At 59.9% G+C, this 23,788-nt stretch overlaps 2 protein-coding genes across 3 annotated transcripts; one reads left to right on the forward strand and one right to left on the reverse strand.

The window, feature by feature from the left end:
* The first annotated feature begins 72 nt into the window (after positions 1 to 72).
* On the forward strand, positions 73 to 15,617 carry PKN3 (protein kinase N3). Its single transcript, XM_029063692.2, has 22 exons — positions 73 to 292; positions 4,545 to 4,827; positions 5,265 to 5,413; positions 5,662 to 5,776; positions 6,070 to 6,209; positions 6,919 to 7,102; positions 7,630 to 7,776; positions 7,995 to 8,104; positions 9,033 to 9,176; positions 9,553 to 9,631; positions 9,754 to 9,925; positions 10,249 to 10,339; positions 10,443 to 10,528; positions 10,967 to 11,030; positions 11,340 to 11,431; positions 11,579 to 11,755; positions 11,996 to 12,058; positions 12,533 to 12,609; positions 13,614 to 13,756; positions 13,945 to 14,052; positions 14,607 to 14,687; positions 14,945 to 15,617. Exons 1-22 carry the CDS (start codon positions 275 to 277, stop codon positions 15,155 to 15,157), a joined length of 2,736 nt encoding a protein of 911 aa, XP_028919525.1. The 5' UTR covers positions 73 to 274; the 3' UTR covers positions 15,158 to 15,617.
* ZDHHC12 (zinc finger DHHC-type palmitoyltransferase 12) lies at positions 15,487 to 20,551 on the reverse strand. Of its 2 annotated transcripts, none has more exons than XM_029063694.2 (5): positions 20,270 to 20,551; positions 18,100 to 18,242; positions 17,028 to 17,114; positions 16,675 to 16,838; positions 15,487 to 16,553 (listed from the first exon to the last, which is right to left on the reverse strand). In XM_029063694.2, the coding sequence occupies exons 1-5, from the start codon at positions 20,367 to 20,369 to the stop codon at positions 16,244 to 16,246; spliced, it is 804 nt and encodes a 267-aa protein (XP_028919527.1). In that variant the 5' UTR covers positions 20,370 to 20,551; the 3' UTR covers positions 15,487 to 16,243. The 2 variants fall into 2 exon arrangements, with proteins under 2 accessions (XP_028919527.1, XP_028919526.1); XM_029063693.2 differs by having other exon boundaries at positions 16,675 to 16,841; positions 20,270 to 20,547.
* Between the last annotated feature and the right edge of the window lie 3,237 nt (positions 20,552 to 23,788).

A 23,788-nucleotide genomic window follows, 5' to 3' on the forward strand; every position in this document is an offset into this window, starting at 1 on the left:
CAGGGTGAGAAAGGGAGTGGGGCTGGGGGAGGGAGAAGGGGTGATGGGCGTGTCCGGGGTCGGTACTGCCCACCCTTGCCCTGCCCGGCCCTGCTGCCGCTTCCCGGGAACTTTCAAGTTGAAAAGTGGAGTTGTAGGAGTCGGGCCCTCCGGGCCGGCCTGCCACCAGACCCGCTCCCCGCCCACCGCCCACCCCCAGGACGGGGCCAGGAGGAGGAGGAGGAGGAGGAGGAGGAAGGGCAGGCCGGCTGGGCAGCAGAGCGAGGCGGCGGCCATGGGAGAGCCCCGGCAGGTGAGCTGCGGGCGGGGTGGGGCGGCCTGCCGGGATCTGGGGGGTCGCCCCCCGGGGGAGGAGATGGGAGGGCGGCCGGCCGGGGTCTGGGGTCCTTTTCCTCCGAGCCCCAGTTCCAACTCCCCATCTTTGATACCCCGAATCCGAGGTCGCCATCTCTGACCCCTTCCCCCCACGTCCAAGCTCCCATCTTTGACCTCCCCCCAGGTCCGAGACCCCCATCTTTGACCCTCCGCTCCAACTCCTCCCCCCCATCTTCGAGCCCCTCACCCGGAGACCTCCATCTTAGATTCTCCCCAGCTCGAGACCCCCATCTTTGGTCCGAATCCCCCATCTTCGACCCTCCAGCTCAAGCCCCCTATCTTTGACCTTCCAGCCCAAGCCCCCCCATCTTTGACCCCTCGGTCCGAACCCCCCATCTTTGACCCTCCAGCCCGAGCCCCCCATCTTTGATTCCCCCCAATCCAAATCCCCCATCTTTGACCCTCCCAGTCTGTCCCCCATCTTTGATCCCCCTCCCCCCAATTCTCAGCTACCCATCTTTGACCGGCCCTGCCCCTCCACCATTAAGTAGGAGGGGCCAGGGGCCAGGGATTCTGGATCCGTCTCCCCACCTCAACGCACTCCTCCTGTGGGACCCCTCAGCTGGTTAGTGGGGGCAGAAATGGGCCCAGACTGAATGCCCCGCTCCATATCCCACTTTCTCCCCCTCTATGTGCTCCCCTTGCCTCAGTGTCCCATCCCCACTCCTCCGTGCCTTCTTCCCCATTCCTCTCCATCCTCATTTCCCCCATCGCCTCCGCGGACTCTGAGCCGGGCACGCGCCCTGCTCAGTCCAGCCTCAGAGCTCCGGCTGGAAGTGAAGACCAGAGCCCCCCACCTTCAAAGGGACCCCCAGACTCCAGCCCCTCACCTGACGACCCTCAGGGTCCTGGTGAAGTCTGGGTGCCCTCAGTTTGTCTCCCCCCTTCACATCCCCCACCTATTTACACACACAGAGCCCCGCTCTCCTTGGCTCCCCTTGGTGGGGACGGTTTTCCAGTGGTGACTTGTACACATTTTCCGATTTCCTGGCCCGGCGCGCTCCTGCCGGGTGGGGTGACTCAGGACCCCGGCGCCCGGGCCCCCAGCTCCATGGGATCTTTGTTTGCTCAGGAGCTTGGCGCCTGGCCTGTCCTTGCAGACCGGGTGAGGATTTCCTGAGCAGCTCAGGCCCCCGCCCCTAGCTTGGGCCCCAGTCCTCTGACCGTGGAAGGAGAGGCCGGGAGGGGCAGGAGCCTCCGCTCCCCTCTCCCCTCCAGGCCAGAGAATGGAGACCGCTGAGGCCCCAGCGGAAATGGAGTCACCGAGTCTTGGGAATGGTCCGGGTGGCGGGCGAGGGCTGAGGACCTTCCCAGAGCCTTGGCCTTCCTCGCCTAGAGCAGAGAAGGGCCCAAGTGTAGGGAAGGCACCTGGGACGGAGGGAGACAGAAATGGACTGCCAAGAGACCAGTTGCTGCTCCTGGGGGGAGCTGAGGGTCAGGGCTCTTGGGTTATCTCGCCCTTCACCCCCTGCAAAGTTGCCCAGACAGGCCACTGTTCCTCCTGGAACAACATCCTCTTCAACTCCCGTCTTGGGGTCCAGGAGAGGAGGTGGCTGGGCGGCAGGAGAATCGCAGCCCGGAGTCTGGGAGCAAGTTCGGCCCTGAGGTGCAGAGCAGTTCCTGCCCTGCTCAAGGCGGGATGAGACAAAATGACTTCCAACTACAGCAGGAGGGATTTGGGGTAGACTTCAGAGCCGCCCTGGTGTTCAGCACGAGCCCTGGGTGGGGGGAATGCCCATCGTCCTTGGAGATCCAAAGGGACACCCTTTGCCCCGCCCTCCACTGTGGGAGCAGTCAGCCTGGAGGCTGAGGGATGGCCCCGATGACCTCTCCCTGGTGCCTGAGGGAGGTCACTATTGGGAAAGGCCCTTTTCCATCAGCTCAGTGGGAGTGGTCCCAGAGAAGGTTGGAGGGGCTTCCTCAGCTGATGGCTTTCAGAACAAGTGGTCCTATCTAGGGGAATGGGATGCAGGTGCTTTGGCTTACAGCCTAGCCTCGTCAACCTAGAGCAACCTAGGTTTTGGGAGCCACAGATGCCAATGGTCCTCCCGGTGGGGCTCACATCGGGCTCACGGTGGGGGCAGGGGGTAAAACTGCCTGGGGCTGAGGAGCCGGGCTGCCCCAACCCACCAGAACGCCTGCAGGGCCCCGGACCAGACCCGGGGCAGAGGTGGGGTGGGGTGGAACCCTCAGGGCTCTGAGCCAAACCCTGAGGGATTTAGTGGTTTTTCTGTCTGGCTGAGCCTGGCTCCCAACTGGACTCCGCCCTCTGGGGTAAGGCTATTGGAAATGGGTTGGGTTTTTTTTTTTCTTTTTAGCAAAATAGGGATCACATCCAGTGTGCAAGATCACATGCATTTGTGAGGGCCACTCAACTCTGGGGGTTGGGGCCCGGACTCGGGTCAGGGGGGCTCCAGATGGCGGGGCTGAGGTCTCCCTGCCCCAGCCCCCCACCCCCTCCTCCCAGTAATGAGGAAGCGGGGCAAGGCACGAGGGCTGAAGGGCGGAGCCTATTCCCAAGCTCCGAGTGGGTCCAGAAGTCAGAAGGATCTGGATCCTGATCCCGACTCCACCCCTTGTCAGCTGTGTGACCTTGGGCAAGTCACTTCACTTCTCTGTGTGTCAGTTACCTTATCCATAAAATGGGGATTAAGACTGTGAGCCCCATGTGGGACTTGGACCATGATTAGCTTGGATCTACCCCACGCTTAGTACCATGCCTGGCACATAATAAATGCTTAATAGATACCATTAAAAAAAAAAGTTCCAGGAAGAGACTGGGGGCAGGTCCTGTGGGACAAGAGGGAAACTGAGAAATCAGGGATAAAATTACAGCCTGATGGAATGTGGTTCTTACACTCTGAGGCAGATTAGCCCTAGAAGAAAGAGAAAACCCTGGGAGACGGTGTTGTTTCCTCTCTGGGTGCCATAGAAAAAGAGTTTCCATATAACCAGCCTGGAGGGAGGGGACCGGAGTGGATGACCCTGCCCACCTTGGGAGTTTGGGACCCAGGAGTCCTGGCTCCCCGGCCCCTTAGGGAGTTCCTTCTGGGTGGCTTGTCGTGAGGGCAGATGGAGCTGTTGGACTGGCCCCCGCTGGGAAGGTAGGGCCATGGGGGAGGGTCTGGTCCCGTCGGTGCCTCCTTGGAGAAATCCGAACTGAGAGCTACTGGGGGTACCAAAGTAGTTTGGAGAACAGTACTTGCTAAGCGCCTGCTTTGTGCAGAGCACTGTACTAAGCGCTGAGGGAAAAATGTTCAGGTAAAATTAGACATGGTCCCTGGCCCTCAAGAAGCTCACCATAAATAACTTGTTTTACTTGTTTTGATGTCTGTCTCCCCACTTCTAGACTGAAAGCCCCTTGTGGGCAGGGATTGTCTCTCTCTATTGCTGAATTGTACTTCCCAAGCGCTTAGTACAGTGCTCTGCACACAGTAAGCATTCAATAAATATGATTGAATAAATGAATGAAAGTACCCAACAAAGTCTACTTGTTTCTGGTTCTGCCCATCGCTTACTGTGTGAAGAGGATTGTACTAAGCGCATGGGAGAGTACAATATAACAATAAATGGACACATTCCTTGCCCGCAACGAGCTTACAGTCTAGAGAGGGGAGGTCCTTGGAGGCAGGGGGATGGATGATGTGATGCGACCCCTGCCCCTAGAAGCAGCAGTGTGCCCTAATGGATGGAGCATGGGCCTGGGAGTCAGAAGGACCTGGGTTCTAATCCCAGCTCTGCCACTTGTCTCCTGTGCGACCTTGGGCAAGTCACTTTCACATCTCCGCACCTCAGTTCCCTCATCTGTAAAATGGGCATTAAGACTGTGAGCCCTACATGGGACAACCTGATTACCTTGTATCTATCCCGGCGCTTAGAACAGTGCTTGGCACATAGTAAGTGCTTAACAAATACCATCATCATTATTATTATTATTATTATCATGTGGGACAGGGACTGTGACCAACCTGACAACCTTGTATCTACCCTAGTGCTTACAACAGTACCTGGCGCATAGTAAGTACCTAATAAATACCACAATACCCAAACCCCCTTCCAGTCCAATGACCAGCCTGGGAACCTGAGGTGGATGGGGAGGTGGGCAGAGAGGGGCAGCCCTGGGCCTCCTGTGTCCGGCTGAGCCATCCCCTGTCCTGCCCCCATCCCAGGAGAGCTGCCTGCTGGAGCTGGGGGCCGGGGAGCGCCTCCTGGATCCGGGCTTCCAACAGCGTCTGGAGGACGAGAAGGAGCTGATCCGCAGGGCCATCCAGAAGGAGCTGAAGATCAAGGAGGGCGCCGAGAACCTGCGGAAGGCCGCCACCGACCGGCACCACCTGGGCCACGTGGAGCGACTCCTCCGCTCCTCCAACCGCAAGCTGGAGCAGCTGCACTGGAGCCTACGGGAGCTCAACGCCCGCATCCTGCTGCCCGACCGGGCCGAGAACCGGGACGGTGGGTGTCCGGGGCCTGCGGAGGGAGAGGAGGAAGCGGGGCCTGGGGTGGGGGTGGGGAGGGCGGGCTTGTGTGAGGTGGGAGGGGGACCCGGACCCGTCGGCTCAGGCCAGGGAGGAAGGCTCGGGGTGGGGTGGCCAGGGCCCAGGAAGGAAGAGGCCCTGGCAGGGAGATGGTGCCGGTGGTGGCGGGAAGAACTGAACTGGCATGCCAGACATTCTCACTCCCTCATTCTCCAGTCATTCATTCAGTCGTATTTATTGAGCGCTTATTGTGTGTGGAACACTGGATTAAGCGCTTGGGAGAGCACCGCGTAATGGTAAACAGATAAGTTCCTTGCCCGGCTGGAAGGGGCCATGCTGGGCTCCTTCCCTGCCTCTAGGGACCTCACCCCAGGTGGAAGGGCAGGGGCTGACCGGTCGCCGTCTCTCTACCAGGTCCTGCCGTCTCTCCAGATCCCTGCCGCTGGGAGGAGAAGCCGGTGGCCCGGAGGGTGGAGGCGCTGAGGAAGCAGCTGCAGGTGGAACTGAAGGTGAAGCAGGGTGCAGAGAACATGATCCAGATGTACGCCAACGGCACCCCTAAGGTGAGCCCTCCACCGCCGCGTGCTGAGCCGGGAGGCCGGGCTGGGTCGCCGGGGGCTCTCTCCTGGGTGGCTGAATTCCGGAGGGGGTGGCTGAATTCCGGAGGTGGGGGGGAAACTGAATCACGGGTGCCCCGGGTGCAGGAGCCTTAGATCTGAGGCCCGGTCGAGCCGGGGCCGGGAGCCAGGGGTCAGTTTCTCCTCGGTCAGTACCGGTCCCATGGGGCCTTTCTCTCGGCCGCCGGCCCCAGGAACGCAAGCTCGTGGCCACGGCCCAGCAGATGCTCGGGGACAGCAAGCTGAAGGTGGAGCTGCTGCGCATGCAGATTGGGAAGCTGGGAGCCGGGGAGGCCACCGAGCCAGCGGGTGAGAGCCCAGCTGCCCCCGACAGAGACGCTGATCCGACCTGACCCAGACGTCGACCCGTTTCCTGGACGGACGCTGACCCGGTCCAACTTGGACCCTGACCCCCGCCTGACCCGGCCTCTGACCGTACCCGACTTGGACTCCGGCCCGCCCCAACCCGACCCGGTGCTGACCAGACCCTGATCCGACCCAGACCCCGATGGGACCCGGACCCTGAGCTGACTCCAGCTCGGCCCCCCTGCCCCCGCTTCCCTCCTCTTTCGTCCCCTCCCCTCCGGCCTCCTCCCGTCCAGCTAGGGCCGGGCGCGGGGAGCTGCGTGTGGAGGAGCTGAGACACCGGCTGCGCATCGAGGCGGCTGTAGCCGAGGGTGCCAAGAACGTGGTGAAGTTGCTGGGAGGGCGGAGGCTGCAGGACCGCAAGGCGCTGGCCGAGGTAACACCTGGACAGGGCAGGGGAGAGCGTTCGGGGGTTGAACCCCAGAAGCCCTGAGGTCTCCTGTCCCTGCACCCCACCTCGAGCTCTGGGCGCTTCCACTTCTGCTGTCACCTGCCCTACCAGCTCCTGCCCACTGTTCTCCTCTCTCCTCTGCTCTTTTCCCTCCCCAGTTCTCTCCAACAAGCCTCTGTTCCTTTCCCCAATTCTCCCCTACAAGCCTCTGCTTCTTTCTCTAATTGTGTCCAATAAATCTCTCCTCCTTTACTAGATTCTCCCCCACTACCTTCTGCTCCTTTCCCTAATTCTCCCCGACAAGCCTCTGCTTCTTTACCTGTTTGTCCCCCACAAGCTTCTGCTTCTTTACCTGATTGTCCTCCAGAAGCTTTCCCCGATTCTCCCTCACAAGCCTCTGCTCCTTCCCCAAATCAGGTCCCCTGACCATCATTGGCCCCCTCTCTCCAGCGATTCCAGGTTCTCACGGTCCAGGGGGCAGGGCCCCTGACCACCTCCCCTTTCCCAGCAGACAGTTTAAGGTGGGGAGAGGGGAGTGGTCTCTGCCTGGGGGATGAGATGGGATTCTCAGACAACGGCTCTGGTCTCCGGGTCCTAGGCCGGAGGGTTGGGTGGCTAGGCAGGGCCAGTCGCTACCCCGGGGGAGGGGGCAGTGTCCAGGTCGGGCCTCAGCAGGCCCCCTTCTCTTGCCCAGGCCCAGGCTCGGCTGCGCGAATCCTCCCAGAAGCTGGACCTCCTCCGGCTGTCCCTGGAGCGGCTGGCCGCCGAACTGCCGGCCGCCCACCCCACGCGGAGTCTCGTGTCCCGGGAGTTGCGGGAAGGGACTCTCGGGAGCCTCTGCTCCCCCTCGGCGCTCGGCAAGCCCACAGCCCTTACGGGTACGTACCCACCCCAGCCGGTTCACGATGGACGCGAGACCCAACGTGGTGAGGGGCCGACCCCGGGCCAAGCCGCCTTTCCGGACCGGGACTGGGCAGAGGGCGGTCGTGAGGATGGGCAGGGAGAACTAGAGGTGGTGTTAAGCACCTACTATGTGCCACGCACTGTTCTAAGCACTGGGGTAGATATGAGAGTCTCAGGTCGGACACAGTCCCTGTTCCACATCTGCCTCACAGCCTTACTCCCCATTTTACAGATGAGGTAACTGAGGCCCAGAGAAGTGAAGTGACTTGCCCAAGTTCACGAAGCAGAGTAATAGGGAACCCCATGGTTCCCATCTGACCCTTAGATCCTGTGGGCCCCCCCACAGAAAGAGCTGCCCCTGGCCCTGCCAGGGGGGATCGGGACGGGAGAGCAGGGGAACGACTCGGTCCAGGCAGGGAAGCCGCAGGACTCCTGGGGCGGAGCACGCGATCCCGGTTTGGGCTGGCGAGGGCTGACCTGGGGTTGGCGGGATGCCCGGCAGGGACCCTGGAGGTGCGACTGATCGGGTGCCAGGAGCTGCTGAGGGCGGTGCCAGGCCGGTCCCGCGTGGCCACGGTGCTGGGGAGCCCAGGAGAGAGTCGGCCCTGGAGCCGAGGAGCCAAGCCACCGCGGAATGAGGAGCTGGCCAGTGAGAGAGCTGCCTGGGGGTGGGGCGGGACAGCCCCCGGCCCGGCCAACCTGAGGGGGAAGGGCGTACTCCCTGCTTTGCCTGCCCTTTGACAGTCCCCCCCAGCCACCACCCAATCCGTCCTCCATCCGTCCCCACCCCTAGCCCGCTCCATCCACCCCCTCCCCCTGACAGCCCCCTCCATACTCACCCTTGCCCCGATAATTCCCTCCAACAAGACGAGGTCCTGGCGGTGCTCAAGGTAGACAACCGTGTGGTCGGACAGACGGGCTGGGGGCCGGTCAGCAAGCAGGGGTGGGACCAGAACTTCCTGATCCCCTTGGAGAGGGTAAGTTGGATCCTCGTCTTCCCCGCTTGACCCTGTCTCACCTCACCCTGCTTCCCGTCCTCACCAGACCCTCCCCATCTCGCCTTCCCCCACCACTCCATCTCCATCAGTGAATTAATCGATGGTATTTACCGAGTGTGTCCTGCGTGCAGAGCACTGTCCTAAGCACTTGGGAGAGTACCGTACAAGAGACGGTAGACACGTCTCTTGCCTTCGAGGATCTTATAGTCCAGAAGGGTGAGGGATTTTAGAATTTCAGATAGGGAAAATAGAGTATAGATACATAAGTCAGTCAATTGTATTTACTAAGCGCTTACTGTTTGCAGAGCACTGTACTAAATGCTTGGGAGAGTACAGTAGAACAATAAACACAGGCACGTTCCTTGCCCACAACGAGCCACGGTCTAGAGGGGCGGCGGACATTAAATTTCAGAAAGGGGAAATAGGAGGGTAAAGGGTTATGAACCTAAATACTGTGGGACTGAGGGTGGGGTGGATATCAAATACTTAAAGGGACAGATCCAAGCAGAGCGGCCACACAGAAGAGAGAGGGAGTAGAGATGAGGGCTTAGTTGAAGACCTCTCAGAGAAGATGGGATTTGAATAAGGCTTTGAAGGTGGGGAGAGCGCTGGTCTGTCGGATATGAAGAGGGAGGGCGTTCCAGGCCAGAAGCAGGACGCGGGCGAGGGGTCGAAGGTGAGATGGACAAGATCGAGGTTCAGTGAGTAGGTTGGTGTACGAGGAATAAAGTGTGGGGGCTGGGTTGTAATAGGGGAGTAGCGAGGTGAGGTAGGAGGGGGAGAGCCGGATGGGATGGGACAGCCCTCCCACCTTGCCCCCACCTCCCCCTCGACTTGGGGGGATTCCAGGGCCGGGAGGCAGGGGGTCCACCTACAACTGGGGTCCTTCCTCACCCCCCCCCCGCAGTCTCGCGAGCTGGAGATCGGGGTGCAGTGGCGGGACTGGCGGGAGCTGTGTGCCGTCACCTTCCTGCGGCTGGAAGATTTCCTGGACAACGAACGCCACGGACTGAACCTGCCGCTAGAGCCCCAGGGCCTGCTCTTTGCTGAGGTGACTGTACCCCATGTGGGCCCCTCCTTGCCTTCACCACTCCCCACCCCTTGCCCCATCTGCTCCCCAAGCTCGCGTGTCTCCCACACCCCAAAATGGGAGTGGGATGGGAGCGGGTAAAACTCCCCTGGAGGCCAGTAGGTGCAGCTGGACTTTTCTGGCCTTCTAGAGGCTGGGAGAAGCTGCTCCCCGCTTTGAGGGCCAAAAGGGCCACCTCATTCTCAGAAGGAGGTTCTGGGCCCCAGACAGCGTGGACCCCAACCCCAAGGGCCTGGCCAAGGTGCCCGCAGAGGCCACAGCGAGCCCAGGGCGAGGGGAGCTCGCGGGGAGGGCTGCCCTCGGAGTGACCATCCCCTTCCTCGCCCCCGTCGCCCAGGTGACGTTCTGTGACCCCGTTATCCAGCGGAGGCCCCGGCTACAGAGGCAGAAGCGCATCTTCTTCTCCAAGCAGCGGGGTGAGGGGAGACGTAGCGTGGCGCCGGGGGGAGTCTGGGGAGGTTCGGGGGGTGGGCTGGAGAGGGGCCGTGGGAGGGCGGAGGTCCCACCGCTCCAAGCTTGGGGTGTCTGGCCCCCTCAGGTCAGGACTTCCTTCGTGCCTCCCAGATGAACATAAACATTGTCACGTGGGGGCGACTGGTGTTGGGCTTGTTGCCCCCCTGTGGCTCTCCAAGCAGCACTCTCAGCCCCCCCAGTCGGACCCCCGCCCACGCTCCCGCAGCCCGGGTCGCCTCTGCCCCTGCCTCTGCTAGGTAAGTGCTGGCAGGTGGGTATGGGGCAGGTCCTCCCGAGCCTCTGGAGACTGGACTTGGGAGCCGCAGCCAACCTCCTCTCCCCTTCCCTCTGCTCTCTCCTCCCCTCAGACAATCGGGTGGTATTTACTGAACACCTACTGTGTGCAGAGCATGGTACTGAATGCTGGGAGAGGCCCCTTCAGGGGGTGTCCATCTGCTCCTAGGTTTCTACCTGCAGCAGTGTCTACCTGTGGGTGGGAGGCTGGGTGGATGGGATGGAGGGAGGGAAACTCTAGGAGGGTCCGCTCTGCCTCTCCCCGACCCCATCCTCTGATTCACAGCCCCTTCCCGCTGACGCTGGAGGAGGAGGACCCCCCGCCCAAGCCCCCACGCCTCTTCCTGCCTCTGGAGCCGGTCGCCGGGGACTCTCCGGTGAGGGCGCGGCTCGCCGGGGACGGACGCCGTTGGGGTTCCCGGGGCCCGGGAAATCCCGGTGACCGGGTTCCGTCACTCTCCACACCCACTCTCTCCACAGTGCACCAAACGCCCGCACATGGAGGATGGGAGCAACAGCAGGGGTAGCCACAGAGCGGGGCAGATCCCGACCTCCTGTCCCAGCAGGTAGCCCCACCTGGTTGCGCCCCCCCGCCTTGGGGTCTGAGTTCAGATCCTCCCAGAACCCAGGCAGCTCTCTCCCTGGGTAGCCCTCCTTCCCGCTGACTGGTAGTCGGTCCACCCTTCCCCAGGGTTTCTCTAGGGAAAGCCCTGCACGCTCAGCCTGGCCCGGCCCAGCAGGATCTCCAACCAGGCTCCAGATGGCGGGCCGGGCCACGGGGACCATCTGTCCTCCTCATCGCCCTCCCTCCCCCACCCTCACACACTTCCTCGCTCCTCCCCCGACACACTTCCTCGCCCCCTCCGCCGCTTCCTCCCTGGTCTTCCTCCTCCCCTTTCCTCCGTCCCCCAGAATTCAGGAACTGGGCAGGGCTATGTGTCACCTCCTGATTTTGTGAGCTGGGCACCTGGGCTCCTGACACCATTTTCTCTCCCCCCCATCAGGACAATCCCCCAGCTCCAGGACTTCCGCTTTGTGGCTGTTTTGGGCCGGGGCCATTTTGGGAAGGTAACACTGAGCCGGGGAGAGTCGGGGGCGGTGGAGGGTCACTGTGTACCCTGCACACGGTTGAGTGCTCAATAAAGGCGATCAATTGGAGGATCTGCATCGACCTTGAGCCTCGTTTTGGGGAGGAGGAAACTGAGGCCTCAAGAGACTGTGGAATTAGTTGGGTCCCAATCATTTAAGGAGAGGCTTGTGGCAGGGAGGGTTTTCCCCGAAGCTCCCTCCGAGGTGAGCTGGGTCGGGGGGGACCCGGCAAGGGGCAGGGAGAGGGATGCGTGGGGCTCCAGTCGCATCCTATCCTCCTTCGTCCAGGTGCTCCTGGTTCAGGCCAAGGGGACGGGACGACACTATGCCATTAAGGCCCTGAAGAAGCAAGAGATCCTGAGCCGGGATGAGCTGGAGAGGTAAGTCTGTGCTCCAAGGACCGAGAGCACGGCAGGCTGGGGGGCGCGGGGGACTGGGGGGCATTGGGAGTCGAGCCCAGAGCCCTCTGGGCAGTACCCATAGATCATCTGAGACTGATGTTCCCATCTGTGCCACGCCCCTGGCAGCCTGCACTGTGAGAAGCGGATCCTGGAGGTGGTGGGCCTCGCCGGGCACCCTTTCCTCCTGCCTCTACTGGCCTGCTTCCAGACGCCCAGCCACGCCTGCTTCGTCACAGAGTTTGCACCTGGCGGGGACCTGATGATGCGCATCCATGCCGATGTCTTCCCTGAGCCCCATGCCCGGTGGGTGCTCTGCTGGGCCCGCCCCTCGGACAACCACTCCCTTCCCGGCCACCCCATGCCCAATCTCCATGGCACCCAACCTCCCTCCCTTTCTCCCCTCCTCCTTCTCTCCCTTCCTTCTTCTCCCTTCCTCCCCTGCTCCCCAACCCCTCTGTCCTCTCTTCTCCCCAACCCCTCTGTCCTCTCTTCTCCCCAACCCCTCTGTCCTCTCCCCAACCCTCTCTCTGCCTTCCCCTGTAGGTTTTACTCAGCCTGTGTGGTGTTAGGGCTACAGTTCCTGCATGAGAAGCGGATTGTGTACAGGTAGGCTGAGCTGGGACGTGAGGGGCTGAGGAACCATGATGGGAAACCCCGGGGGCCTCGTCACACCTGCCTTGCCCGTTTCCCCCGCCTACCTCCCCGGACCCATCCCCAGGCCCCGTCCGAACCTGGGGAACTGGGCCCTTTCTCCCTCCCACCCGTGTCCCCGTGGCAGCGGCAGAGAGGACGCTCGTGGCTATTTCAGGCTGTGGGCTGGGGGTGGACAGAGCTTGGCCGGGCTCCCAACCCGTGTGGGCCCAGAGAGGAGGTTGAACAGACTCCCGGAAGGGCCCCACACTCACACTAGTCCCATTGATTGATTGATGATTGATTGATTGACCACTCCCCACTCCATCTATGGTTGCATTTGGCTTTGCCTCTGGATCCCCCCATTCCCCGGCGGGCTGCACTCGCTTGTCCACCCTGCCCCGCCACACTCCGCCCTGCCCCACCCCGCTCCCGGCTTCTCTCGCTCAGGGATCTGAAGCTGGATAACCTGCTGCTGGATGCCCAGGGCTTTGTCAAAATCGCCGACTTTGGGCTGTGCAAGGAGGGTGAGTGGCCCCAGACCCACCCCAAGACTGTGCCCTTCGCTGGGGTCCCAAACTTTCACTGGGGGAGCCGCTGGGGGCAGCCAGGGATGTGGGGTCTCTCCCAGGAAAGCTGGGGGGCCGCTCCTCCCCGTCAAGCAGCAGCATGGCCTGGGGGTGGAGCCCGGGCCTGGGTTCTAATCCTGGCTCCACCACTTGTCTGCTGTGTGACTTGGGGTAAGTCGCTTCATATCCCTATGCCTCGGTTCCTTCATCTGTAAAATGGGGATTATCGCTGTGAGCCCCATGTGGGACTTCATCTGTGTCCAACCTGATTAGCTTGTATTATTATGTTGGTATTTGTTAAGCGCTTACTATGTGCAGAGCACTGTTCTAAGTGCTGGGGTAGACACAGGGGAATCAGCTTGTCCCATGTGGGGCTCACCGTCTTCACCCCCATTTTACAGATGAGGGAACTGAGGCACAGAGAAGTTAAGTGACTTGCCCACAGTCACACAGCTGACAAGTGGCAGAGCTGGGATTTGAACTCATGACCTCTGACTCCAAAGCCCAGGCTCTTTCCACTGAGCCACGCTGCTTGTATATACCCCAACGCTTAGAACAGTGCCTGGCAATGTAGTAAGTGCTTAACAAATACCATAAGAAACCCAACTCACCCCTCGGGACCTACCTGCAGCTTTCTCCCGTTTCCCAATCCTGCTGTCTGGCGCAGAGAGGGGCAGCAGACCGACGCTGTCCTGACGGTGGCTGCAGCAGATGGCAGTGGGCAGTGTCCTGGACCTGGGCGCACACTCTGTTCTCTCTCATCTCCCCCCACCCCCCCAGATCAGTGCGCAAAACCGCCTGTTGCCCAGGGGCAGCCAGGCAGGGCAGGACTGATGGGGATCTCTAGACTATAAGCCTGTTATGGGCAGGAAACATGTCTGCTAATGCTCAGTGCAGTGTTCTGCGTCTAATAAATGCTCAGTAAATAGCGATCGATCGGTCGATCGATTCTGCCTCTGCAGGAATGGGCTTCGGCGATCGAACCAGCACTTTCTGTGGCACCCCGGAGTTCCTGGCCCCCGAGGTGCTGACGGACGAGTCCTACACAAGGGCGGTGGACTGGTGGGGGCTGGGGGTCCTGCTCTACGAGATGCTGGTGGGAGAGGTGAGCCCCACCCGGGTCAGACTTCCTTGGCTCCCGCCTCACCTCGGCCTGGTTCTGCCCCCTTCCCTCCCCGATCCGTCGAGGGGATGAGGGTGAGGTGGGAGGGGCGGGTCATGCCGAAGCAATGCTCCCCCCCCCGCCAACGCCCACTTACACACGCTGAAGTGCCCCTTTTCCCCATCCGGCAGTGCCCGTTTCCCGGAGACACGGAGGAGGAGGTGTTTGACAGCATCGTCAACGAGGAGGCACCCTACCCCCACTTCCTGTCGGTGGAGGGACTTGGACTCATCTGCAAGGTGGGAGCGGGGCCCCGGAGGGCGGATGGGGCTGCCGGGGCCAGGCCTGCCGCCCTAAAGACCTCGGCCCTGATCCTCGCAACCCCCCGAAGCCTCACCCGTTGCCCTTGTGGGTCCCCGTGTGCCTGCCGTGCGGCCCCCGGGGGCTGCAGCTGTCGCGTCACTTCCCCTGCCCACGGGGGAGGTCGGTTCAGGCGCAGCCGGACTCTGCCCACCCACCCCAACTTTCCAGCTGCCTCACTCTCAACTCTCCCACTTCTGCCTCCTCGCTCACAGTCGCCCTAGCCTGAATCTCCCTCCCTGCCCAAGTTATCTGCCATATCCCAGGTCTCCCCACCTTCAAGGCCCTCCTAAAATCCTGCCGCCTCCAAGTCTTCCCTCATCAACTGACAACTCCCCGGGTCACGGCAACCCAGAATCACCTGTAGCGTTGGCCTACTGACCGATTCCTCTCCTTCCTCGGCGCTTCCCACCCGTCCTGAGCGTCCCCCCTGGGGTGGGTACGGGAGCCTCCATGATCTGACTTGGCTCTACCCCCCTCCCCTGTCCTTCAGCTTCTCCAAAAGTGCCCGAAGCAGCGCCTGGGTGCAAGCGAGCGTGACGCGGAGGAGGTCAAGGTTCAGCCCTTCTTCAGGGTAAGACAGCCATGCCTCCTGAAGGCCCTGGCACGGATTTCTGCTGTTAGGGGACTCCGGTGCCGGCTCCGGGCAAGGGAGGGCCCGGGGGGGAGAGCAGGGTGATCCAGGCACTGGATCGAGGTCTGCTGCTCCCCCAGGGGCCTCCCCCACGGGTGGCAGACTGGTCAAGGGGTGAGGGTGGGGGAAAAGCAGGATGAGGCCGGGCCGAGGCCACTATCTGCCGTTCTCCCGGGGGGGGCCTCTTGTCTCCACAGGTGACAGACTGGGCCGCCTTGCTGGCCCGCCGGGTCCAGCCTCCCTACGTGCCCCCGCTCCGGGGCCCGGCCGACGTGCGCCACTTCGACCGAGAGTTCACCGTGCTTCCCCCGGCGCTGACTCCCCCCAACCCCCGCTGCCCCCTGACCCCCCGCCAGCAGGCGGCCTTCCAGGGCTTCGACTTCGTCTCCGACCGCTTCCTGGAGGCCTGAGGGGAGCCGGGGTCTGTCTTCCCCTCCACCCCCACCCCCCCGCCCCGCAGCCGGGGCTGACTGAGCCCCGAGTTCCCTTCCTGCTTCACCGGTTGCCGAAGGCCCCCAGAGGCCCGGCCCACCGGCCCGGTCCCAGGAAAGCCCCGGGGGCCCCTGCCGTCCCCACGCTCATTTCCATCTCCGGTCTCTGCGCCGTTGACCCAACCCTGGGACCCAACTGTCTGGCCTCCCGTCAGCTCCAAGCCCCTTGGCTGCAGCGGGAGGGGTGTGGTTGCGTGAATGCCCTTGAGGTGGCACGGAGGGGTAGGAAGAAGCGTGGCACCTGGTGCTGGGGTTGCCCACACCCAGGCTTTATTGCGTATTTACGGCTGCAAGTGGTGCCAGGATCACGACCGGACACTTGTTGTAGGGGGTTTTTAACGATCCACCTGCTTTTCGGACTATTAAATACGTAAACTTGCACCGAGTTGAGTGTCCGGGGTGGGCAGTGACATCAAGATCAGGGGCAGGGCTGGTTGGCTCCATTTCCCTGCAGGTCTTTTCTGTCTGGGGGTGACGGCTTGTGTGGTCAGCAGCAGGCCAGGGACATGGCTGGCTAAGTGGGGCCAGAGCCCTAGGCCCCCCGCCAACCTCCGCTGGGCCCAGCTTGAATCTCCGTGTTCTGCTCGTCCTTCTCGTGTCTGTGCTGGCTGCACCGGCGAGGAGTCAAAGACTGAGGGAGCGGGACTCCAGGCCCCAGCCCCCGAGCCAATCTGACTCCCCGGTCGACTCCGGGCGGGAGAACGTGCACGCGTGCGTGTGGGTGTGTTTTGTGTCTGCTGGTCCTCCCGCTGTAGGCCTGGTGATTTTGGGGGCCTCCGAAACCAGCCCCGGGTGGCTGAGAAACCAGGTGCCGAGGCACAGACAGGTCCTGATCCTCCTCCGTGAGGAGCTGGGGGGTCGCTTGTGGCCGCTGGTGCGGCCCCAGGAGGGAGGGATGGAGGAGGCCACAAGCCTCAGGCGTGAGCCGGCACCGAGGAGTCACTCGGGCCCCGGGGCCGTCCCCCCTCACTCGGTGCTTCCCCCTTTGGCCCCAGGATGCGGCATCTAGACGGGCTCGCCGTCCTCCGGGGTGTACAGCATCTCCCAGGCCACGGCCTCGCAGCCGCAGAAGAAGCGCCCTAGGTTTCGGAGCAGGCCCCGATCGAAGGGGCTGCTGCTGCGGCGGCGGAGGTAGGAGATGCGATGGGGGGACATGAATTCCCAGGTGGTCGTGTCGCAGGACACCAGGTAGAGATGGGAGGCCAGGAGCAGGGCCACCACGGCCGAGAAGACGGCCAGCAGCAGGAAGGCGGCAAACAGGAGTCCGGTGTGCCGCAGCCAGGCGCCCCAGGGCTGCTCAAAGCTGATCCCGGACCTGGGACGGGAGGAGAGGGGGCTGGGTCCTCCTCCCTCCCCGCTGGACGCGGCCCCAGCCCCCTCCCCGCTGGAGGGCAAGACGGCCACGGGGAGAACCCCCCCCACCCCCCGGCTCCTACCACGCCAAGCGCAGGGCCCAAACCAGGACCACCAGCTGCAGCGCGAGGTAAGCGACGAAGAGGGGGTGGTTGCGCTCGCCCACGCAGTTCTCGATCCACGGGCAGTGGTGGTCGTAGCGGCGGACGCAGCGCTTACAGGAACGGCAGTGACGGGCCCTCAGGGGCTGCTGGGGAGGGAACCGGAGAGGTCCCCGTCAACCCAGCTCCCCCGGGGCCACGTCTGCTGCAGTCCCACTCTCACCCTAAGGGGTTGGGGGGCAGAGGGACCCTCACCCTCAAGCCCTGGCTGTCTACTGAATCTGGCTGCAGCTGCTCCCTGGCTCCCTCCCTCACCAACCCCTCCAGTCACCAACCTTTAGCAGACAGTAGCCACAGCGGCGAAGGTGGATGGTTGGAGGCTTCTGGGGGACCATAGCCTTCAGCTCCTCACTGGTGCTCGCCTGGGGGGAATTAGAATCATCCTAATTGTGGTATTTAAGTGTTTACTACGAGCTGAGCACTGTACTAAGCAATGGGGTGGATACAAGCTGCGTGGCTTAGTGGCAAGAGCGTGGGCTCGGGAGTCAGAGGTCGTGGGTTCTGATCCCGCCTCCGGCACTTGTCAGCTGTGTGACTGTGGGCAAGTCACTTAATAATAATAATAATAATGTTGGTATTTGTTAAGCGCTTACTATGTGCAGAGCACTGTTCTAAGCGCTGGGGTAGACACAGGGGAATCAGGTTGTCCCACGTGGGGCTCACAGTCTTAATCCCCATTTTACAGATGAGGGAACTGAGGCACAGAGAAGTGAAGTGACTTGCCCACAGTCACACAGCTGACAAGTCGCAGAGCTGGGATTTGAACTCATGAGCCCTGACTCCAAAGCCCATGCTCTTTGCACTGCGCCACTTAACTTCTCTCTGCCTCAGTTACCTCATCTGGAAAATGGGGATTAAGACTGGGAGCCCCACGTGGGACAATCTGATGACCCAGTGCTTAGAAGAGTGCTTGGCACATAGTAAGCGCTTAAATACCACAGTTATTATTACAAGCACCTGTTCCACGTGGGGCTCTGTCTCAGTCCCCCTTTTACAGAACAGGTAAGGGAGGCCCAGCAAAGTCATTTGCCTGAGGTCACACAGCAGACAAGCGGCGGAGCCAGGATTAGAACCCATGACGGGGGTTCTGATGTCCTGAAGGGGAAAGGGTGGAAGGTACGGGGAGAGTATTACGGGGCTGGCCCATGAGGGAATTCAGCTGTTTAAGGGGGGGTCAGAAGGATTTCCCAGGTTTGGAGGAGCTGGTGGCTTCCTCACAGCTCAGCTCCAAGATTGCTTCTCACGGTTGCCATTAAGGAGGTCGGGCAGGCGCCGGCTGGGGTCTCCTTCCCTCTCCAGAGCCGTCCCTCCGTTTCCCCCCGCCGGGCAGGGGCGAGGACCGGTTACCTGGGCGTGAGGTGCGGGTTCGGGGCCCACGTAGCCGGGGTCCATGAGGGAGACGGCAAAGTAGAGCAGGACGGAGCACAGGACCAGCAGCACAAAGAGAAGGGGCTGCAACAGCTCGCCGTGAGCTTCCTGCTGCCGCAGCTCTGAAAAAGGTAAGGGGGAGTGAAAGGAGCCTAGAGAGCTGGACTGGGCCCGGGGAAGGAGGCTGGGGGACCTGTTCGACAGATCCTGCCCTGGGCCCTGCCTTGGGATGACGGACGGACGGGGAGGTGGGGTGGAGAGAGGGAAGGAGGAAGAGACGAAAGGAGGGAGGGAGAGGAAGGAGAGGGAGAGAAGGTAGGAGGGGGAGGAGAAAGGAAGAGAAGAGGGAGGAGAGAGGGAGAGAAAGGAGGAGAGAGAAAGAAGAGGAAGAGGGAGAAAAAAGGAGAGAGGAAGAGAAGACAGAGGGAGAGAAGGAAAAGAAGAAAAAGAGAGAGAAGGAAGAGGAGAGGGAGAAAAAAGGAGAGAAGAAAGAGGGATAGGAGAGAGGAAGAGAAGAAAGGAGGGAAGGAAGAGAGGGAGAAGAAAGGAGAGAAGGAAGAGAAAAAAGGAGAGAGGAAAAGAGAGGGAGGGAGAAAGAAAAGGAAGAGAAGAAAGAAGAGGAAGGGAAGGAAGCGAGGGAGAAAAAGGAGAGAAAGAGGGACAGAAGAGAGGAAGAGAGAGAGGAAGGGAAGAAAGAGAGAGAGAAAGAAAAGGAAGAGAAGGAGAAGAGGAAGGGAAGGAAGAGAGGGAGAAAAAGGAGAGAAAGAGGGACAGGAGAGAGGAAGAGAAAGAGAAGAGAGGGAGGGAGAAGAAAGGAGAGAAGGAAGAGAAAAGAGGAGAGAGGAAGAGAAGAGAGGGAGGGAGAAAAGGAAGAGGAGCAAGGAGAAGAGGAAGGGAAGAAAGGAGAGAAGGGAGAGAAGAAAGGGAGAAAGAGGGACAGGAGAGAGGAAGAGAAAGAGAAGAGAGGGAGGGAGAAGAAAGGAGAGAAGGAAAAGAGGAGAGAGGAAGAGAAGAGAGGGAGGGAGAAAAGGAAGAGGAGCAAGGAGAAGAGGAAGGGAAGAAAGGAGAGAAGGGAGAGAAGAAAGGGAGAAAGAGGGACAGGAGAGAGGAAGAAAAATAGAAGGAAGGGAAGAAAGAGAAGAGAGGGAGGAAGAAGAAAGGAGAGAAGGAAGGGAAGAAAGAGAAGAGAGGGAGGAAGAAGAAAGGAGAGAAGGAAGGGAAGAAAGAGAAGAGAGGGAGGAAGAAGAAAGGAGAGAAGGAAGGGAAGAAAGAAGAGAAGGAAGAGAGGAGAGGGAGAAAAAGGAGAGAAGAGGGATAGGAGAGAGGAAAAGGAAGGGAAGAAGGGAGAGAAGAGAGGGAGGGAGAAGAAAGGAGAGAAGGAAGGGAAGAAAGAGAAGAGAGGGAGGAAGAAGAAAGGAGAGAAGGAAGGGAAGAAAGAGAAGAGAGGGAGGAAGAAGAAAGGAGAGAAGGAAGGGAAGAAAGAGAAGAGAGGGAGGAAGAAGAAAGGAGAGAAGGAAGGGAAGAAAGAAGAGAAGGAAGAGAGGAGAGGGAGAAAAAGGAGAGAAGAGGGATAGGAGAGAGGAAAAGGAAGGGAAGAAGGGAGAGAAGAGAGGGAGGGAGAAGAAAGGAGAGAAGAGAAAAAAGGAGAGGAAGAAAGAGAGGGAGAGAGAAAGAAGAGGAAGAGAAGCAAGAGGAGGAAGAGAAGAGAGAGGGAAAGAGAGAAGGGGAGAGGGAAAAAGGCAGAAGAAAGTGTGAGTCAGTGGAAAGAGCCAGGGCTTGGGAGTCCGAGGTCATGGGTTCGAATCCTGCCTCTGCCCCTGGTCAGCTGGGTGCCTCAGTTCCCCCTTCTCTCAAATGGGGATGGAGCCCCACAGCGCTTGGCACCTAATAAGCGCTTAACAATAATAATCATGTTGGTATTTGTCAAGCTCTGGGCGGAGCACTGTGCTAAGCGCTGGGGGAGAGACAGGGGACTCAGGGGGTCCCAGGTGAGTTAATCCATTTTCCAGATGAGGGAACTGAGGCGCAGAGAAGTGACTTGCCCAAGGTCACACAGCTGACAAGGGGCGGGGAAGGGGGGGGATTCGAACCCATGACCTTAACGAATCCCCACAGTATTATCATTAATGTCCGGCTCAGGCGCCCTCACCGGTGCGGTGCAGGAAGAGGAGGAGCGTCAGCCCCCAGCTGAGCACGGTGTGGCCGCCCCGCACCAGCAGCCCCGACCACCGCCCCGCGCGCGCCCCCATCGCCTCACGACCCCCGCATCGCCTCAGGCCCCCGCACACCGGAAGCGGCCTAACCGCCGGGGGGCGGGGGCAGCGGGGGGGAGCCGCGCCGCACGCCGATTGGTCCAGAGGGAGGCGGGGGGGCGGGCACGCTGGATGGTGATTGGCCGGAGAGGGGGACGGGGGGAGGGGCCGCGGCCCGCGCGCCGCCTCCACCCGCCGCTCCCGCCTCCTGGAAAACGATTGTGCGCCTGCGCCGGAGCTGGACACGCCCCCTTCACCGTCCTCGTCTCCCATTGGCCACGTCCCCCTCGAGGCCACGCCCACCTCGCAACCCTCGCCTCCCATTGGACAAACCCCTCCCCTGGCCACGCCCCCGTCCGCCACTTCCCTCCTGGCCGGTCCGGGCGTCTTACAGTGCGGCTGCTGGCCTCGGGGGGGCGCTGCCTCAATGGGCCTTTCCTTCAGTAGTCGTTGGAATAATCATGACAATAATAATAATAATAATTAATAATTAATAATTGTACGTTTTGAAACGCTGACTATCCGCCCAGGACTGTTCTAAGCGCCGAGATGGATCCCAGCTAATGAAAGAGCACGGGTTTAGGAGCCAGAGGTCATGGGTTCTAATCCCACATCCGCCACTGGTCAGCTGGGTGACTTGGGGCGAGTCACTTCACTTCTCTGGGCCTCAGTGACCTCATCTGTAAAATGGGGATGAAGACTGGGAGCCTCACGTGGGACCACCTGATTCCCCTGTCTCTCCCCCAGCGCTTAGGACAGTGCTCTGCACATAGAAAGCTCTTATCAAATACCTACATTATTATTATTATCACTATTATTATTATCCCGGCTCCGCCACTTGTCAGTTGTGTGACTGTGGGCGAGTCACTTCACTTCTCTGGGCCTCAGTGACCTCATCTGGAAAATGGGGATGAAGACTGGGCGCTTCACATGGGACCACCTGATGACCCTGTATCTCCCCCAGCGCTTAGAACAGTGCTCTGCACATAGAAAGCGCTTAACAAATACCTATGTTATTATTATTATTATTATTTATTATTATTATTATTATTGTTGTCCCGGCTCCTCCACTTGTCAGCTGTGTGACTTTGGGCCAGTCACTTCACTTCTCGGTGCCTCAGTTACCCCATCTGTAAAATGGGGATTAATAATAATGTTGGTATTTGTTAAGCGCTTACTATGTGCAGAGCACTGTTCTAAGTGCTGGGGTAGATACAGGGTAATCAGGTTGTCCCACATGAGGCTCACAGTTAATCCCCATTTTACAGATGAGGTAACTGAGGCACAGAGAATAATAATAATAATGTTGGTATTTGTTAAGCGCTTACAATTAATTACAATTTGTTAAGCACTGTTCTAAGCACTGGGGTAGATTTACAGGGAAATCAGGTTGTCCCACGTGGGGCTCACAATCTTCATCCCCCTTTTACAGATGAGGTGACTGAGGCCCAGAGAAGTGAAGTGACTTGCCCACAGTTACACAGCTGACAAGTGGCAGATCCGGAATTCGAACCCATGACCTCTGATTCCCAAGCCCGGGCTCTTTCCACTGAGCCACGTTGGGTCTGGGTAGGTCCATAAGTACTGTGGGGCTGGGTTGCGGGTGGTGAGTAAGGAGAGCGAGTCAGAGGGGCACATTAATATAAATATACAAATTATGGGTATGTTCATAAGTCCTGTGGGGCTGGGTTGCGTGTGGTGAGTAAGGGGAGCGAGTCAGGGCAATACAGAAAGGACTGGGAAAAGAAGAAATGAGGACTTAGGGAAGTCCTCTTGGAGGAGATGTGCCTTCAATAAGGCTTTGAAGGTGGGGACAGTCATTGTCCGATATGAGGGAGGACGTTCCAGGCCAGAAACGGGACACGGGCGAGAGGTCGACGGCAAGATAGTTGAGATCAAGATAGAGTGAGAAAGTTAATAATGTTAATAATGTTGATATTTGTTAAGCGCTTACTATGTGCAGAGCACTGTTCTAAGCGCTAGGGGAGATACGGGGTCATCGGGTTGTCCCACATGAGGCTCACAGTTAATCCCCATTTTAATAATGTTAATAATGTTGATATTTGTTAAGCGCTTACTATGTGCAGAGCACTGTTCTAAGCGCTAGGGGAGATACGGGGTCATCGGGTTGTCCCACATGAGGCTCACAGTTAATCCCCATTTTACAGATGAGGTCACTGAGGCCCAGAGAAGTGAAGTGACTCGCCCACAGTCACCCAGCTGACAAGTGGCAGAGCCGGGAGTCGAACCCATGACCTCTGAGTCCGAAGCCCAGGCTCTTTCCACTGAGCCACGCTGAGGAGCGGAGTGTGGGGGCTGGGTTGTAATAGGAGAGGGGTGAGGTGAGGTAGGAGGGGGGCGAGGTGACGGACCGCTTTCAAGCCAGTGGCGAGGAGTTTCTGTTTGATGCCGAGGTACCGGGTGGGCAACCACCGGAGGTTCTTGAGGAGCGGAGAAACACGGACTGAACATTTTGGTAGAAACCAGAGAGGACAGTAATGAGTGAAGCCAAGGTTGGATGATGTTTCTGGGAGAAAGGGGGTGTAGGCGGCTATGTCGAAGGCAGTTGAGAGGCCGAGGAGGATGGAGTAGAAATCATTGAATTTGTCAAGATGGTTGTAACCTTTGAGAGGGCGATTTCTGTGGAATGAAGGGGACAAAAACTAGATTGAAGGGGGTTAAGAAGAGAATTGGCGGAGAAGAACTTGAGACAGCCGGTGTAGACAACTCGCTCAAGGAGTTTGGAGAGGAATGGTAGGAGGGAGATGGGGGGATAACTGGAGGGAGCCGTGGGGTCAAGGGAGGGGTTTTTTTAGAATAGGCGAGACACGGGCACGTTTGAAAGCAATGGGGAAGAAGCCACTGGCGAGCGGACAGTTGAAGACGGCGGTCAGGGAAGGAAGAAGGGAGGGGGCAAGTGTTTTGATAAGGTGCGAAGGGATTGGGTCGGATGTGCGGGTGGAGGGGGTGGGTTTTGAGGGAAGGCCCATTACCTTGCCGGGCTAGTACTGAGAATGTTAGGCCACCAGTGCTAGGGTAACACTGAGCATGTTAGGCTGGCACCTTCAGTTAATCAATTGTATTTACTGAACGCATACAGGGGCGGCACTGGATATGTCAGGCCAGCCCTGCCAGACCAGCACTGAACACATTAGGCCTGCCGGACCAGCCCTCGCTATGTCACGCTGGCCCCGCCGGACCAGCCCTGAGCATGTTAGAGGGACCTGACCTGCCGGTCCAGGGCCTCTGGGGTCAGGAGGTCGCTGGCGTAGTTGGCGGAGGGCTCGCTCCTTCTCCTTGCATAGCAGGTCAAGACAACACACGTGCCTCAGCACAGGAGACCCACTGCAGGGAGCCGAGCGACCCTTTCGCAGCAGCTGGAGGTGGAAATTAAACCGGAGCAAGCCCGGAAGGCA

This window comes from Ornithorhynchus anatinus, chromosome 4, assembly GCF_004115215.2.
Source record: "Ornithorhynchus anatinus isolate Pmale09 chromosome 4, mOrnAna1.pri.v4, whole genome shotgun sequence".
NCBI classification, from domain to species: domain Eukaryota; kingdom Metazoa; phylum Chordata; class Mammalia; order Monotremata; family Ornithorhynchidae; genus Ornithorhynchus; species Ornithorhynchus anatinus.

Excerpts from the sequence above, each read along its gene's own strand:
- PKN3 (XM_029063692.2), top strand. Across the intron at positions 6,210-6,918 it reads ACCGCAAGGCGCTGGCCGAG|GCCCAGGCTCGGCTGCGCGA; the intron begins GTAACACCTGGA and ends TCTCTTGCCCAG. Across the intron at positions 10,529-10,966 it reads CCGACCTCCTGTCCCAGCAG|GACAATCCCCCAGCTCCAGG; the intron begins GTAGCCCCACCT and ends CCCCCCCATCAG.
- ZDHHC12 (XM_029063693.2), bottom strand. The coding sequence starts at position 20,369 with ATGGGGGCGCGCGCGGGGCGGTGGTCGGGGCTGCTGGTGCGGGGCGGC. Across the intron at positions 17,115-18,099 it reads AACCCGCACCTCACGCCCAG|GCGAGCACCAGTGAGGAGCT; the intron begins GTAACCGGTCCT and ends AATTCCCCCCAG. Across the intron at positions 16,842-17,027 it reads GTGGCTACTGTCTGCTAAAG|CAGCCCCTGAGGGCCCGTCA; the intron begins GTTGGTGACTGG and ends TTCCCTCCCCAG.